Below are 18,058 nucleotides of genomic sequence, written 5' to 3'. Positions count from 1 at the left end.
CTCAGTGCCTGGAGCCAGCAGAAGGTAAAGGGAGAGGGCCAAGGGCAAATGGTCATGGTGGAGAGCTTGCTAACGAGGGCCTCCTGGCCTGCTAGGCTGGGCCTGCTAACAAGGGCCTCCTGACCAGCTGACTGCCTGCTAAAGAGCTCTGTCCCGGCCCTGCTAACATGCTGCCCAACCCTCACCCGCCTCACTTGATCTGGCTGCGAGCTGTGGCCCAAAGCCACCTTAAGCTGCTTGGCCAAGGGAGGGGACCCTTTCAAGGCCAGTTCTTAGGAACGGGCTTTGAAGCTAGTTAATTAAATAATTTATTTCAGTTTCAGTTGCCAAATCAGAAAATCTACCACAATATCACAATATGCAAATACAGGCACAGGTAATCAAGAATGATTTAATGATTAAAAACAAAACCAAAAAATTAACAGGTATTTCAGACAAGCTAGGGTGTTCTTTTATTTTTAGCACACTTATTTAGACAGCATATCTTGAACAGTGAAGCTGCTGTATGAAATATGTAAAGACTTTTGCAACTCAGTACCTAGAAACCAAGACACAAAGCTTTGAAAGAGTTTGTTAAAAAAATAATGTAAACTGATGCTGTCCCACTTTTCAAAAACAAGCAAAAGAAAATCCACCAAGCTAATCGGGAGAACTTATTAGTTCCCTAACATTAGCTGTGCAAAAAATTATGGTAAAACTGATATATAAATATCAAATCATATAAACTGGGGGATATGCAATAATAGGCTAGCTTGACACGGAGTTTGATGAACATGTTAATAAGCTAAACTCCACCACATAACATAGCATATCTGTTACAGATGTCTGCTTTTACAACCGAAACTGCAAGTACGGGGTGGGGGAATCTCACAACAAACAGTAATTTTCAACAAGCACTTCTAAACAAACCTTGAACAAACCAGGAAAGTACTGGTGAGATACACACAACATACAGTAAGAAAACAGACACTCATCACCAACGCATTTTCAATTTTTGTTTTTCCGAACTACAACAAATGAAACCCTTTGCTGTTAGGCACATTTCTCAAAGTCAATGTTTGCTACACAAACAGCACTGGGGACGCTAAGAAAGACAGAAAGGCAAAGCCCCATATTACCTTGGAGTTGCTTATTTAAAGTTGTAGTTAAACAAATTAGTTGCTTTTGGGTGTGACTCCATTGCTCCAGTTCCAATACTGGGAACGGCCTCTGTGGCTGAAGTCACGCACAGTGGAAATCGGGTTGCCCAGCTGCAGCCTGAACATTCATTCTCATTCTGGAAGGCCACCAGTGAAATAGGTGGTGAACCAGCTGGGCCTTCTCTCCACAAGATCCTTCCTGAAAAGGACCTAGGGAAGGTAGAGGCGGCCAAGGCCACAACTCTTCCCCAAACCCACCTCCTTTCTTGGCGGTTTTCAAGAAGCTGAGCAAGATCTCCACATATAGCCCCAAATTTTAAAAAGGGCAGGGACTTACGTTTTCTAATACTTAGCAAGTCAGCTTTGTGTTTTTAGATACTGCTTAAGTGCCAATTATTTATTCAGAACAAAGCATAGTCCTTCTCGTTATATATTTTTTTAAAAACACACCTTCTTTGGGCTTGTGAGAGCTACATGTGACACAAACCGTGGTCCACAAACCGTGGTCCAACAAGACCTTTTGCACAACCTTTGACAAGAAAGTGTCCCTGTAATGGAGGAGTATTTTTCCTTGAATTAGCCTGCCTTTTCCAATTCCACCATCACATGTAGCAAACAATGTGTAGTACACAGTACAATAACTCAAGCAATGGCTTTTTGGACAGACTCTAGAAAAGAGTCAAGCTGGGGTGGCTCCCAAAGATGTATTTTGGCCTTGTGATCTCCACACACAAGATAAATGCAGACTGTGGTACCCACAAAAGGACATGTGCAAAAAGGTTTGCATTCTGCTCCCCAGTCTTCTCAGGGTGCTGCTTACAAGCATTCTGAATGGAAAAGCCCAATAGGTTTTCCCACACAAGGCCCCTTCGTCACGGACACGGTACATATCTGTTCTGTTCTTGGGTCTCTGCATCCGAGTATAAACTGTCATGTGAGAAGTCACTCCCAGAGTGAAACATTTCCATGACCTTCCAACCAGTATTAAGTTTTGGGTTCTGCTTTTATTTCATTTAAGGCATGTGTGCTTCAAACGACAGAAAATTAAAAACAAAACAAACGACCAAACAACTTCATTGTACAAATTACAATCACATGCACTATCTACAGTTAAAAAATATGAGTTTGGATTACAGTGTTTTGAAATTGTGAATCATAATTCAGCACCTATCATTGACTAGTAAGGCAACAGCAGTGTCATTATATATACATACATATATATATATATATGTATATTATATATACACACATACATATACATATATGTATATATACACACACACACGCACACACTCACACTACAATAATACTCCCTTCCACAGTTTATACTCGGGTCTGTGACCACCCAAAACTTATCGTCGTCCACAACTTTAGCCTACTCCATAGTTTCTAGGATGTTTTGCACTGGTTAAGTCCTACATAAATCGCCACTATTCTAGGCAGGAATAGTTACAGTAGCTGTCAAGAGTTATCAGTGCACAACTTGTATTGTGCTTACAATCAAATGATTTTTGTTTTGTGGTGTGGTTGCCTGGAATATCAAAATGGCTTCTCATTTTGGTCTTCAATCCTTCCTTTGTTTTCTTTGCTTCACATTGTTCTCGAGAGAAGAAAAGCTATTTGTGTACCCGTTCACGGCAGCCATGGAGCCATTCTGATATTCTTTCCTTCTGGAAGCTGCCTTTTTGTTGTAAGTCTGAGGGGGAAAAAAACACCACACAGAGCATAGCCGTTAGTTTTTGCCATAGCAACTGAAGAAAGGGACAAAACTACCTGATGTGTTTCATTTTGTTCCTGAAAACACACACACACACACAACATTGGTTTAAGGCTGGAGACAAATTGCTTTCAGGACAGATGGTGATTTTGTTTATTTACTTCATTTGGAACCCACTTTTCTGCTGAGAGGTGACTCAGAGTAATTTACAGAAGTTTCTTCTCCTCCATTTTTTCCTCACAACAAGCCTGTGAGGTAGGTTAGGCTGATTAGGTCAGCCAGTAAATTTACATGACACCATGCCAGCTCTTCTGTAGCTACCGGCCTTGGTAGTACTTCAAGCAACACCTGGTGGAGGGGACCAAAAGTAGCCCCCCCCAGCAGCTTCACCAATCCTGATGCAGTAACTGCATATTAATTTATCTCAGATTTTTAGATCACCCTTCCATACGATCAACACTCATGACCCACCTCACAAACAAAGGCCAGCAGAATGTTTGTAACATTTTATAGGAACATATATCTGCAGAGTTTTGTAAAGGCAGGAAATCACCTGATCCTTCAAAGCCACTCTGAGTCACGCACTCATATTTAAAAGAATAAAACGTTCTAAAGAGGAAAATTCCTGCTAAAGATTCTAGTCAGGCTCTATTGCTGACTTGCATCTAACCAGGGAAAGTGGCTGCCACTTTCTGGGAATGCAAAGAGGCCTTCTCCTCATTGGAGGGCTATACCCCTCTCATGGTGCTCAGAAGACAATGATCAAGCTGGGCTCAGCTGCAAATCGTGCATGTCATGACCCAACACTGTAGCAGATGAACCCAGATCACAGCAATAAAGTCTTGAAGTGGCTTTTAATGAACAAGTTGTGCAAGAAAAAGCTTTCAAATCAGCTAGGGAATTGATGAGAATGTCCCTCACTAGCACCCAACTTCCTCTACATAGCATCGTCTAAGAATACATGCCTTTATATGTGTTTCTCTGGCAGGTTGGAAGATTCTAGTGGAGATGGGTGGGCCCCTCTACCTCCAGCATATTGAGTGCAGCAGCTCACAGATGGACAAGGGAGAGGGCAAGTCTCTTCTGCAATTCTCCCCCCTCAGCCGGTCCGCAGGCTGTGCTCACCAGGGAGGTTGCTTTGCTCTGTCTCATGACAAAGCCAGGCAGATCTGGGCTGGGATCTCATGGCATTCTGCCCAACTCCCTCCCCACTCCGCCATCATCCTGCTCCTTTCTCTGCAAAAACAACACGGGAAGTTCCTTCCATCTGTGGAAAACTCACAGGGATGCAAGCCCCGGAGTTCATCTAAGGTTGACCTGGGCCCCTTTTCATGATTGTGCTGCAGTTCACTAAAAGTAGACTTCTGTTATTTTATTTATTAAAAAATGTATGTGCCGCTGCTCAAAGTGACATGCATAGTTAAAAAAAAGAAGACGTAGTGAGAATGGTCACTAATAAAAACAAGCCTTTGCAAACAATCCATCCAGAGCCATATAAACAGCACAACTCAACATCCCTAGAACAGACCTCAGAGGAGAAGCAGGTCATAAAGTACCCTTTTCTTTAAAAAAAGAAAAAGAAAAGGAATTGTCTTTGTTCAAAACCTGAATTAACAGAAATTTTGCAACTTGCTATCCAGACAATTTGCTTCCTTGTGTGATTCACAGGGTAAAGCTTCCAAAAGGACAAACGTTAAGGCTTAAAAATGGATTCTTCTGGTTATTCTGAATCTCATGAAAATGTGAGTGAGTGAGGAGGGCGAATGCCTGAACTTGTAGCTTACCTGAATATAGAAATTGGTGAAGAGGATTATTAAGGAGATCATGTAGCATATCTGGAAGTACAGCCATCCCATAGGGAATGCACAGGGCCACACAACCCCACAGCTCGTCTGGAAGATTGTCAGGACAAACTGAGTCTGCCCAATAAAAGAGCAAAAAGATTCTGGTAAGCAAGAACAGGTGGCTGCTGCCGCTAATAATAACAATAATAATAACAACAAAACAGACCATCTTCACATCTCTTCCTAAATAGTATCTCAGGTTCTCAGGTAAGAATAACTCTATCTGAGAAGCCCTCCCAGGGGCTGAAGCCAACAGGGCTCTCCTCTTCAGCTCCCAGCACCTGGAGTTCAGAGACACACTAACTCCGACTCCAGAAGATCCATTTTGCCACGATGACTAACAGCCTTCCTAGTCCATGAACATGTCTAATCTTGTTTTAAAGCTCTATTAAAAAGAAGAAGAATTGGTTCTTAAATGCCGCTTTTCTCTACCCGAAGGAGTCTCAAAGCGGCTTACAGTCGCCTTCCCTTTCCTCTCCCCACAACAAACACCCTGTGAGGTGGGTGAGGCTGAGAGAGCCCTGATATCACTGCTTGGTCAGAACAGCTTTATCAGTGCTGTGGCAAGGCCATGATCACCCAGATAGCTGCATGTGGAGGAGAGCAGAATCAAACCCGGCTCACCAGATTAGAAATCTGCACTCCTAACCACTACACATGTAGCTTCCTTATTTTACATGTGTTCTGGGGTCCAGTTTGCAGTTCCTTGTTAGGTATGATCGGTAGGGAACCTTCAGTCTTATGTCCTCTGTTTTCTTTTTTAAAGCCAGAATTGCTACAACCCACCAATATGTGTTAAATTTATAGAACCAAGAGAGCATTAACAATCAAGATACAGTTAATAGATACATTCAGAAGAAAGAGGACTTAAGATACCAGAAGTACCTTGTGAATCAGGCTATGGTCACCGGGACTGGGAGACACAACCACAAGCACCAGAGGGTCTACCATCTACTTCTGTTCATCTCTTACAGCACATAACATTTATCTTACTTAGATGTTCATGCCCCTCTTTCCTCTCTAGTGGGTACCCATAATGACGTACAACATCCTCTCCTTTCCCATGTGGTTCTCAGAACAGCCCTATGAAGTGGGTTAGACAGCATTGCTAGCCCAAGGTCACTCAAACAGCTTCCACGGCAGAGTGGGAATTTGAACCTGGATCTTTTAGATTCTAGTCTGACACTGTACCATGAGGGCTCTGTTCACAGTTTCTGTACTGCAGGGACATAAAGCTATTAAAATCCCTGTGACTGCACCTCTGATGAGAGATGCTGTAATCTGGCACCCGTACAGAGTCATTGATCCAGCCTGTGGATTGGTCAGTCTATTCTAAAACCTCAGAAGTCCAGGGGGGATGGGAACCACCAACAATGTTAACATCTTTCCTAATGTGGAACAGGGACCACCTTCATCCATTTGACCAAATGTGACAAGTGTCACGAACCTAGCCAGTCTGCATCAACAAACCAGCTCCCTGAGAAATGCATCCGTTCCCACTTCACAGAGTAGGAACCCAAGAGGGGAAGCAAGGCAGTCATGCTGCAGCTGGTCTCCTTTTTCTGCATGCAGGAAAACCAGTCCTCCCTGCAGAGAAATGTGCAAATGAAACCCTTCAGTCATTTTAGAGGCTTCCTCATTCATTTCAGTGGTTGTGACGTGGAATGAAAACAGAGGACCCAGCAGGCTGCAGAGTCCGGTGCAGAGCCCGGGAGCGGAGATATGGCGCCGGATGCTCTTGCCTGGTGTAAAGCTTCTCATTATCGCTGCAGGCTAAAATGCAGGGCCTGCATCAGTCATGTCCAGAGCTGTTTCCAGGCCAGCATCAGGCCCTTGCCCAAACTGCCCTTCAGGAAACCACGCGGAGTGCCAGAGAGAAACTCACCAGCTGCCCCTGAGTGATATACTTCTTCCACCAGAGATAGGGACGCATGGACGGAACGGCGGATAACCCATAGTAGGAATACATGAGGACATGAATGAAGCTGTTAAGAGTAGCACCGAAGTAGGCTGGAAATGAGAAGGAGAGAGATTGTTTCAATACCCTATGAAGCAATATACAAAGAAAGTTGTTTGAATTGGGGGTTGGAGGGGGGGGGAGATCCTGCTTATCTTTCAGAACCAAAACAAATACAGCACAGAAACAGCTTACAGCAGAAATCCCACTCAATAGCTGTCTGAGACCACACGTGCCGTGTACACTGGGCTTAACTGTCTGTAACTGCAGAGGGTTTCCCACACTTGACTGCACCTTAAACAGGGTGCTGTCGACTAGAATGGGTCCCTAAGCTCCTCTGAAAGCTCTCAGGCAGAGACAGGCAGGTTCAGCAAACATACATTCAGCCCAAGCCTAAACGTGCATGGAGACGTGCACACCACCCACACTGCAATGTGTGAACAGAAGTGGCTTCAGAGGCCACACAGGGGAATGGGCGCAGCTGTACATTGCTGGCCCTCCTGTGGGTTCTGATCCTGCAATGGGATCCATGCATGGCACTTACTTCCTCATAAGCCTCTCGTGCTGCACTACTATGGCAGTCTACAGTTGTTTCAGACTATGGGTGCTTGCTCCAAATAGACAGAGATGTAGATGAAGCTGCACAGCAGCCCTGTGTAGACGACCCAGCCATGTGCTGAGTCACTGCATGGGAAGGGAGAGTGTGCAGAAGTGCACCAGCCTCACTCCCCTCTTCATAACTGCACAGAGGAAGTATCCATAAGCACCTCCTCCTCCTCAAGCTCAGCAAGTCATTGCTTGCACAGGGCTAATACAGGATGGGCTAACCCGTTCTTCTCCCGATGTGGAATCACTTCTGCACTCAAGAGCTTTCTGGCAGGTTGTATGCAAAGTCGGCCATCAGAATCATCCTGTAGACTGGCTCTTTGAGGAGCCTGATGCCCAGCTCCAAGATGTGGTTTGGAAGGGCCTAAGACACAGCTACAGCCAACCCAGTTCAAATCTGAGGAGTTCCTGGAAGGGAAACGTCTTGCAGAGTCACCTTGAGTTTCATATGATGGTGGGAAGACAGGGAATTCACGTTGTTGTGATTTTACAACAAGAGATGAAGCAAAGAGGCAAGGACATCCTACAACAAAGCTAAATTTAAAGTAAGGCAAGAAGGCAAAGAGCCATCAGTAGAACTCCAAGGGATGGAAGAGCCATTACTTGAGCCATTTAGAATTGTTACCTGTAGAATGAGGCAAATTAAAGGAATGGGCATCTTTACCTAACACAGTCTTGATAGACTCAAGGACAAATTACACATGACGAGTCCTCCAAGTCTGAGTTCTCCTTAGAAAAAGGCCTCCAAGGATGAAAGCAGATGTGACAGAGATTTCAGGATGGTGCTATACTGTTGTGGATGGATCAACAACACTGGCTCATCTGTATGCAGAAGGTCATAACTCTCAAACTATATTCCAGGGAGGGAAGTGATGGTTTTACAAAGACTGACATGGGGAGATAAGCAAAATTAACTATCAGATGTTGTTATCCCTCTGTATCCAGTTTGACCACAATGCTAATTTTGGAAACTTTTAGTCTATATTTCTGGACTGACTGGTCCGTTTTTTAAAAACACGAGCTATTCAAAAGTAAAAAAAATTAAAATTCTCGTGTGGGGAAAAAATTAGTACCCATGGTCAGGCTCGAACTCACAAAACTGTCATCTCCAGACAAGTACCTTATTTACTGAGTCTATAAACCCTATACACAAGGATCTCCGGTGTTTTTTTTTTTGTTTTTTTTAAGAAATGCAATGGCTCCTTAGTTTTTTTAAAAAAAGGAATTCAACTGTTAGTGTCCCCTTCACTTAAAAAAAAAGAAAGTGTCAAGATGGGAGGGAAAGGGCAAAGGAAAAGTCTAGTGCAAATTGACTCAGGGTACACAACTCTTGGATAAATCTTCAGCAACTTCTTGGACAAACCTTAGCAAGCTTCTTGACAAGATGCAAAATCTGACCCATTTCTCAAGACAGGGATTCTTAGACAATGTGAGTAGATCAAGGCTCAAGTGGCATTTTTATTTTATTAACATTCTCTTCTCCTCCCCCTTTCTACAGATTTTGCTCAACTACTTGGGGTTTCTAGAATATATGCTTAGACACTGAACTTTAGAAAAATATGAACACTAGTTTCTTGGAAGAGAATGCGGAGAGCCTACTCATGAACTGACAACTGCCATGAACCTCCCATGCTTTTAAACAAAGAGATGCTGAAATGGACAGCACAGACAAAGGGAGAAAGTGGGACGAGGGGGAAAGTCCAGCCTCTTCAATCCTGCAGGCATGCACGCGCGTGCACATGCACACACAAAAATTTATGTTGCAATTCAGGGAATGCAGGAGTTGACCAGGAAAGAAGGATGGATAAATATCTGCAGAGGCCTAATACTGATCATATCCAGTAAGACTTCTGGTGGTAGCAGCTTGGTTAATTTATCCCCGAGTTAAAATGGATCTTATATCTAATAGTCTTAATAGTCTTAATGTATTCTAGCTGGGACCCCAAGATGGCAAGCAGGTATATGAATGTGTGGTTGAGGGACAAGAAGTGAGGGTTTGTAAGACCATAAACTCCTAACAAAACCATTTGGAAAAGCTTTTGAAAAAAGATAACATAGACTTTGGAAGTGGTTTAGAAGCACATGCTCAGTCATATGCACACAGGACTCCTCGTCGAGATACAAGAATACTTACAATGCCCACAAGGCACCCAGTTCATAACAAACCACCAGATGTTCAGCATCGTTGCATGGTGGTAGACGTGAAGAACAGTGATCTGGTGGTTATTTTTCCGTAAAATAAAGAAGAAGGTATCCATGAATTCAATGAGCTTTGAGAAGTAGTACCACCAGAGGACACGTATGATCTGAGGAAAGGGGGGGGGGGGGAAATAGTTCAGATGTTCACTCTGTTACATTTTCACAGGTCATTAAAAAACAAACAAAAAAACCCAATTAAACCTACCTATGTCATACATTGATCAGGGTGTAAATAAGAATTCAGGGCAAAATTTAGCAACTCACAGAACCTCCCATTCCGTGATTTCAGAAATTAACTACCTTTGTACCGTATCAAGGGAGAGACATGAAATGGCCCATGGGTCATGTTTGGCCCAATTCCTTCCCCAGCTATTTCAGCTACCAGTTTTGCTTCCCTTCTGCTTGGAACTGGGAGTGTTAAATTGATCATTGAAATGGCTGCCAGCCACTTGAACCTAACAGCTGACTGGCAGAGTCACCAAGCTGTTAGGTTTAAATGGCTCCTGGTCATTTCAGCCATCCCTTTAAGCTCCCTCCCACTTCTAAGCCCGAACTAGCCAGTTTTTCCCCCGAGATGTTTGGTTCAGTTTGGTTTGAGAACACCTTGATCCCTGAACCAGCATTTCCAGTTTGTGCACAACTCTAACCGTAATGTTCGCCAGAGTCTGATGTTGACTTATTTTTCTTACTATTCACAAAAGCTAGACGTGAATCTCGAAAGCACTGGTCCCCAACCCCCGGTCCAGGGACCGGTCCGCGGATCATTAGGTACCGGGCTGCGGTTCCTCCTCATCTTCCTTCCCAGCTGCTGCCTCGGGGGCTGCCCAGCCACTCTGTCACCGGATCACCTATGGTGCTCTCCAGCGGCCGCCATGGCTAGTGCTCCCCCTCGGCGTGGCACTGCGCGGCTGCTGCTGGCAGCGCTCCCCAGCGGGCGGAGGGAAGTCAGGGGTGTGGCAGGAAAGCAAGTGGAGCGGGGGCTCAGGCGGCAGCGACGTCCCTCGGCAAAAGACTACTCCCCCCCCCCCGGGCAAAAGACTAACCCCCAGGGCTCGGTAAAATTGTCAAGCGTTGACTGGTCCCCAGTGATAAAAACATTGGAGACCCCTGCTCTAAAGCCTCTGAACCCAGCCAGCAGTACAATGTAAAAACTATGCCAGCTTTGGCTAACTGCACTCAATAACTGCCAGTAAAGTTTCTAAAGTGAAGGTGAACTTGCTTGTCATTTAAAGACAAGGCCAGTGGGAAAGCCTACAGCACCAGCAGCTCCTGCTCACTGGGTTCCTCTTCACGCATGAGTCTTGCTTGCTGCATTGAGAGCATGAGGTTTGTTAAACAGGAGAGAGAAGGATAGATGTGCACGGAGGTGATGTGAGGGGAAATGGAGTTGTTGTTGTTGTTAGGCAGTGTTTTTTCAGCTAAACAATCCTAACTGGAAACCGTGTGGCCAAAACTGATTAAGGCAGGGGTAGTCAATCTGTGGTCCTCCAGATGTCCATGGACTACAAATCCCATGAGCCCCTGCCAGCAAATGCTGGCAGGGTCTCATGGGAATTGTAGTCCATGGACATCTGGAGGACCACAGGTTGACTAACCCTGGATTAAGGTAACTGAGGGACATCGCTATCCGCAATCCAAGCTGGTTTCAGCGGGGTTGTGTATGAGCAGCCTGAAAGTTCAGTTTTTGGTTCAAAGCTTCAGAAAAGATTCCTCCCATCTGACTTTCCTATGAAAATGAAGTTGCGCATTTTAATACACAATGCACTTTACAGGATTCACCTTGATTCTGTCCTCACAACTGGGCTGCCATTTTGAAAACTAAAACATTGAACACCACCGCCCCCACTTGAGGGACCGCCTAACTGACCACATCCCCAGCCAGAAGGCCTCAACCAGGACCAGGGCCTTCTCGGTCCTGGCCCCAACATGGTGGAATGAGTTCCCAGAAGAGCTGTGGGCCCTACAGGAACTACCTCAGTTCTGAAGGGTCTGCAAAAAGGAGCTCTCCCACCAGACATTTTTAATGTTACACCATTTTATTATGTCTGTACGTAATTTCTGTTTTAAACGGCCCCTAGAAAGCTGTGCCAAGAGAGGCAGTCATAGAAATCCAATAATAAAAATAAATATACTAATCCACAGAGGAGGAGAACACCAAATAGCGAGGACTCTAAGAAGAGGGCACTCTAACAAGCTCACAGGTGTTTCTACATGTAGCTTTTCCCCTGGGATGCCTCACCAATAACCTAAAAAAGCAGCCATCTATGGGAGGGTTCAGTAAAGCAACCATTTTCTCTGCAGACTCACTACTTGTTCATTTCTCTCTTTTCAGTCTTAGAATGCCACTGCCTTGTGATCTAATTTTATCGTATTACATAATGAGCCATAAACTGCAGGCTTGTTTCACACAATCCTCCAGACGGATATCAGCAGCTCAGTTCTATGTCACTAGTTACTAACAGACTCCCCTTTTAGACTGTCACTTGCAAATGTTAGTAAGCATTTTGGTGGAAGGGCTTAGGACTAAGAAGGAAAAGGACCGGAAATAAGGAGATCAAGTGGTTACGATTTCAGTTTCTGTCACTTGTAACAATCGGAAGCATAATTTTCAAGTATTAACGTGCCAACCGGAATTAGATTTTAAATTATTTTATGTTTTAGAATTTATGACTGCTTGAAGAATTCAGAAAACCTTTTATAAAGGAGTCCGACTGCTGGAAGTGGATAACTGACATGTGAAGGATCTTCTTCTGATCCTGCGTTGAGCAGGGGGTTGGACTAGATGACCTGTAGGGCCCCTTCCAACTCTATGATTCTATGAAATCCAGAGAGTATCGCTTTGACCGTGTCTGTGCTGGATGTCTTCCCCGCACAGAAAATAACTATTCAGGTTCAATATACACATGCAGAAGCATGCTCCTGAAGAGAGTTGTGGGACGCATGGAGCCATGAAGAACCGGTTTTCCTCTGCAATAGCATCTAGGTCTGTGTTTCACCAAGGGCAAGATTACCACAGCCATCTTGTTAAATTTCCATTAAGTTCCGCATCAAACCAGAACCAAGTGCACAAAGCTCTCCTGTGGCCTACTTGAAGGGGCCTGCTTCTCCTTGCTGTCCAGCAGCACTATGAGGAGGTGAGCTGGTCTGCTACATCAAACACCAGAATGCCCGAGGGAAACCCGAGTGTCAACAAGTGACTGAGGGATGTGATGTGGTGAGAACTGCAACCCTCGTATGAGGGAGGAGGAGCTGTTGTTTTAGGCCGCTGAGAAAAGATTACTGCCTAATCCTGTGGGGAGAGGTGATCACTTAGGATTACAGGGGAGAGAATCTGATTATCACAAGCAGCAGGAAGATACAGGAGGCTGCCTTCTCTCTCTATTGGGGAAAGAGTTTGCCCTGGTGGCCATTTGCAACCCCCCGCCTCCCCTGCTAATGGATATTAGAATAGATGGGCTCCCTCTGTCTGATCCAGCAGGGCTCTTCTTACGTTCACATGGCAACTGCCTTCGCTCGCTGCTGGAGGAAGCAATTCCCTGAATGGATTGCCAGCACAGCTATCCTTTTGCTTTGGCATTAAGGGCTGAACACGTGGCAGGGTTTGGAATTCACTTCAGTTCATGGGGAGAGGAGCGTAAGAACCCTCTCCTAGTTGCCTTGGCTGCAGTCAGAAGGTGTTTTGGACACGGGGCTGATGCACGGTCCCATTTGATCAATGGATTCCAGAGTGGAGTTTTTGCACTGACTCAGAATGCTGAATCCTGCAATCCCAGCAGTCTCAGTTGGTGTGCAAAGCTATCCTCAACCTTCCTGCAAGCTGTCCTCCGTCACTTTGGTAAGGCCAAGGCAGCAATAAAGATGTCTTGGGACTGCACTCTGATGCCTGCCATTGTTCCCTTTTCCTGAATGAGACAGCAGGGGGGGAGGGGGGGGCAAGAAGCATGGAAAGGAGCATACCAAGACTGATCTGTCTCACTCAACCCTCAAGAACAGAAAAGGGGTGAGAAGTCCTAGTACAAAGGCAAAAGGGAAACAAACTGAACAACAAAGACCGCTACAAATTGATAACCATAATATTATATTAGGCGTATATGTAAGTTCCATGTGAAAAAAAAATGCAAGATAACAATGCCAAACGCCACTTTAAATACCTAATGGAGGCATGGAAACATGAAGATTATTTAAGTCACACAAGGTAAGCTTCCAGGTACTGCTCTTTTTGAAAAATGATCAAAAAACTGTGGGCTGCAGTAATGAGCACGGAGTTAATGATGATTCATCTTAGTAGATCACCTTTTCTCAGAGTTGTAGCCTTCAAAGTGTGAGACGGGAGAATGGGGGACATCCCCTCCTCTTCCTTTCTCCACTAGCATTGAGTAGTAGCCCTTGGTGCTAGAGGAAAGGCAGCTAGGAAAAGGAAGAGGGAAGCGACCTCCCAAATAATGACTGTGTTTCCTCTTATACAGGGGTGGCCGAATTGTAGCTCTCCAGATGCCCATGGACTACAATTCCTATGAGCCCCTGCCAGCATCAAGCATGACCGTTGAGGGGGCAGGCTCCGCCTACTTGCAGCAAAGTTTTCTGGAGCCATGGCCGTGCACCATTGGAAGAGAGAAAGCAAAGTTGCCCAAGGAATTAGAGGTACTATGTGGCCACTGGTACCAGGAGATCTGTTGACCCCAGCGGGCCTTGCCTACTGGCACTCAAGCGGCCAGCAGAAGAACTTTTTAAAAAACATCATAGTGATGACAGAACATCATTTCTAAAAAGTAATGTCAGTCCTCTCTAGGAGTCACTAGAAATCTATGTTTTTACCACAGTTCCTGGTGATTCCAAGAGAGGCAAAAGCATCAGTTCTGGGAAAAATCTGAGCTTTCCCCAAAGTGACTGTGCCTCAGAGCTGCTGGCTACCCAACAGCTCTCTCTGCCCCCACCTCAGTCTCCAGGAAAGGACTGGCAATCCTAAATTAGGGCCCCAAGTGCAGATTTATTTCAGACAGTATCCTTCTCTGGATTCCATGACATGTATTCCACTTAAGCAAAGCACAAATGCTTTCCTCCAACAGAAGAGCCCCTGAAGGCTCCTTAGGTTGGAGCTGGAGAACTAAATGATGTTTTCCCTATCCAGGAGTCAGACCCATTCAAAGCAGTTGGGGCTTGCACAACCCTAAAACGCTTCTAAAAGAGCCTATTGTGGCGCAAAGTGGTAAGGCAGCAGACATGCAGTCTGAAAGCTCTGCCCATGAGGCTGGGAGTTCAATCCCAGCAGCCGGCTCAAGGTTGACTCAGCCTTCCATCCTTCCGAGGTCGGTAAAATGAGTACCCAGCTTGCTGGGGGGTAAACGGTAATGACTGGGGAAGGCACTGGCAAACCACCTCGTATTGAGTCTGCCATGAAAACGCTAGAGGGCGTCACCCCAAGGGTCAGACATGACTTGGTGCCTGCACAGGGGATAACTTTAACTTTACCTTTAAAATGCTTCTAAGCCAGGATTTCCAAAGACATCGGCGGAAGACAATCACATGGCGGACTGCGCTTCTTATGTGTCTTTGACAGCAAAATGCTGGTACGCATAATGGGAAAACACTGTACTTTATATTTGGAGACTGTTGCAGTGCACAGACTATTCTGCCTCCTTCCCTTTTCCTTTAGAGCGACTGAAAACTAAGCCAGAAAACTTCAGCTACACCAATACGGAAAAGTTCATGCCCTTCCCAAGTTTGCACGTACATTTTACTAGAGCAACGGCCTTCACTCACAATGCAAGGGACAAAGCAAAGTCACTGAGTCAGCTCATAATGTATAACATTACCTTCATATCAGCTTCACCTCCGCTGTGTGTATCCTGACAAAAGAAACTGTATCCTCCTTCCCATACTCCCGTCACCAGCTAGTAAAAATGGGAAAAATGAAATCAGTTGTTGATGGCAGGGCTGTTTTTACCTGCTGCAAATTTTTTAATGCAGTACTTTAAGTGACCAAGGTGCTCACCATGAGATCTTAGATAAAGCCCCCAAGAGTGATATTAAGCCGAGAACAGAGTCAGGATTTTTTGTTTAGAGAGAATTAAAAATGGTAGAAGAAAATTAATGTTTCTCAAGTTCCCCAGTTGCCCCTGGACAGACAAGTTCCCGAAATTCAAAACTGCAAAATTTGGTTATTGGAAGCACAAAGTAAGATGAGTGCACATGCTACAACCCCCTTTCCATGTGACCTTCAAATCACTAAAAATACCCAACGCTACCTTCTGCTTCCAGTCTTTGTAATGGCCACTTGTTGTAGCTGATCAAGCAAGTTAGAATTGGTTATTCTCTTGCACATTCTACTAGGGACTTCTTCAAACAGCACGAGACTAAAGTCAGTGTTCCAAATTGTTTTGGGTTGACTCCAAACAGCTTTTCTTCCAGTGAATATGGAAGGAAGCCCCCTCCCCCCACTCAAAACAGCTATGTTGGGGGATTACGGCACCTGCAAGGACAAAAACAACTCAAGACAAGGGGAAGGGTCAAGTGAAAAACCTGGGTGGATCCCTTTATCTATTTTTCATCAACTGCTTGTTTTACAGTCTGTCTGTCCTCATTTGCACCATATGAAGTTCTGCTGTAGGAACGGGGGGACGAGTTATGAGTGGAACTTCACGTAATGCTCAGTTCCCTGATTGCTGCAGAACAGCCAAGCTTACAGTTCTGAAGAGCGTAAAGCATGCATCTTCAAATTGCTGAGGGGGGGGGGGGTTAAGATCCTAAGCTGTAGTCAGGTCTATGCTCAAACTGTTTCATGCAAATCAACAGTGGGACTTTTTATTACTAGTCTCTCTTTGAATCCTCCTCTAGACAGCCCGGTTGTTGCTGCTGTTTTAAATTGTAATGGTGTAATTGAATCAATTTGCCAGAACAAAATGCTCTAAAGGCACACTTCAGAGTTCGGACGATTCCTGCGTCTAGAGTCCCCAGTGAGACTTTTTGCACAGGGACGTCCCACGCTGATCTCTTAGAATTCGGGTCACATTCTTTCGGTAACCAGGCTTTCGTTGTTTCAGAAAGTAATTTGTGATCCCAAAGGATTAACCACAAACAAACTGTGCTGCCTTTTAGGAGCAGTTATAGTCATTGGCCTCCGTGAGCAGGCTCCTTTCTTCGGAGTACTAGCAGGCTTGACTATAACTCTCTGAAGCCACATATAACATAAGCGGCAAAGGATTTATAAGCAGTCAGTTTTTCTTTACTGAAAATACGAAAACATATCTGTTTTTAGCAGCAAATAAAAACAAGCATTTTGCAAACAAAAGCAGTCAACAGCCTGATTTTTATAATGCTTCCAGTGTGCAGCACGGCACTAATTGGCAGAGTTTGGGCTAAGCTTTCCTTTGAAAGCAGTGAAAATCTGATTTAGGAATACAGCTGGTGCCATTTGCTGTGTGTGTGTGTGTATTCCCCCCCCCCAGGTTCCACTTAGCAACCTCATTCAGCGTCCCATTTTCTACCTTGCAAGCCCTTATATGAAGTACTCCCGGGGAAGGAGGACTCGACCCTGCAGTATTTGCCACAGACTCTGTGTGACTTCAACAAGCAACTACAGAATTGTGCAAGCCAATTTCACTGCAGCTTACCCTGCAGCATTCTGATCTGCAGCTATTCGTAATAGTCAGATCCTCTTACTTTTTCTAGAAACTGATTTCATTGTTATTGGCATGATCAGCTGTCCTATTATGCTATCTGACCTCTGACTTGCAGGGATTTTTCTTTGGCAATTCATTCCAGGCAAGTTTCCTGCTGCTGGTTGTACCATAGGGTTTTCAAGGCATTGCCTTCCTCAGCCCAGCGACCCTCTTGTTTCTCGGGGTCACCCATCCGAAAATTAAGCAGGGTTAACCCTGCTTAGCTTGCAAGATTGGCCCAGCCTCCGCTATCCAGGTCAGGGCAACAATTTACACTTTCGGCAACAACTACAATCAGCCCTCTTACTAAGAAAACAGTTGAAGGACAACCCAGAATCTTCTAGTCCGTTACCAATGTGCGCTCTGAAGCAGCCTTACACCGAGATAAGTTTGTGGCTTCTCAAGGTCAGTATTGTCTCCGCTCATAGACAGCATCTCTCCTCTGTTTTGGGCAGAGATTTTTCACATCCCCTGCTTCCTTATCCTTTTCACTGGAGAGTGAACTGGGACTTGCTACACAGAAGGCAGATGTTTTCCCACTGGGAGGCTGCCCCATATCCACATATATGCCGTGGAAATACAAGGGGGAAAGAGATCAGTGGCTACGGGATCAAGATTTGCCCCACCAACATCAGTTCACAGGTTGGGTGCTTTGGGGTTGTGGACCCCAATTTCTCCTGACACAGCCTGTTGTTGGGAAATGGAAGCCAAGTTACAAACTGGGGAGGAGGATGTAGTGTAAGCTTTCTCAGTCTGGAAAAGCTTTTCCCCATTGCTGGTCAATGCCTTGTTTCCTTCAAATTCAGGATGTGTTTTCTTTGCAAATGGGGACAGGAGATGAGGGAACAGAATCACTCTACAATTGAGAAGGAACACATCACTGGAGTCTGGAACTAACTGAGAGAGGTAAAAGAGGACACTACTTATTAATGCGGAAG

General features: G+C 45.0%; 1 protein-coding gene across 3 annotated transcripts in view; it reads right to left on the bottom strand.

Moving 5' to 3' along the window:
• Positions 1 to 371: 371 nt before the first annotated feature.
• The window catches only part of ELOVL5 (ELOVL fatty acid elongase 5), a 65,931-nt gene continuing 48,244 nt past the window's right edge, over positions 372 to 18,058 (bottom strand). For all 3 annotated transcript variants that reach the window (XM_077308911.1, XM_077308921.1, XM_077308901.1), the window contains exons 4-8: positions 15,276 to 15,353; positions 9,398 to 9,569; positions 6,586 to 6,710; positions 4,641 to 4,775; positions 372 to 2,835 (exon numbers count right to left, since the gene is read on the bottom strand). In XM_077308911.1, the coding sequence (XP_077165026.1) occupies positions 2,704 to 2,835; positions 4,641 to 4,775; positions 6,586 to 6,710; positions 9,398 to 9,569; positions 15,276 to 15,353 (642 nt within the window). In that variant the 3' untranslated portion in view covers positions 372 to 2,703. The remainder of the gene's footprint in view (positions 2,836 to 4,640; positions 4,776 to 6,585; positions 6,711 to 9,397; positions 9,570 to 15,275; positions 15,354 to 18,058) is intronic.

The sequence above is a fragment of the Paroedura picta genome, chromosome 1, assembly GCF_049243985.1.
Source record: "Paroedura picta isolate Pp20150507F chromosome 1, Ppicta_v3.0, whole genome shotgun sequence".
NCBI classification, from domain to species: domain Eukaryota; kingdom Metazoa; phylum Chordata; class Lepidosauria; order Squamata; family Gekkonidae; genus Paroedura; species Paroedura picta.
Note: the sequence above shows the minus strand (reverse complement) of the source record. Positions and strands in the feature narration are given on the sequence as shown.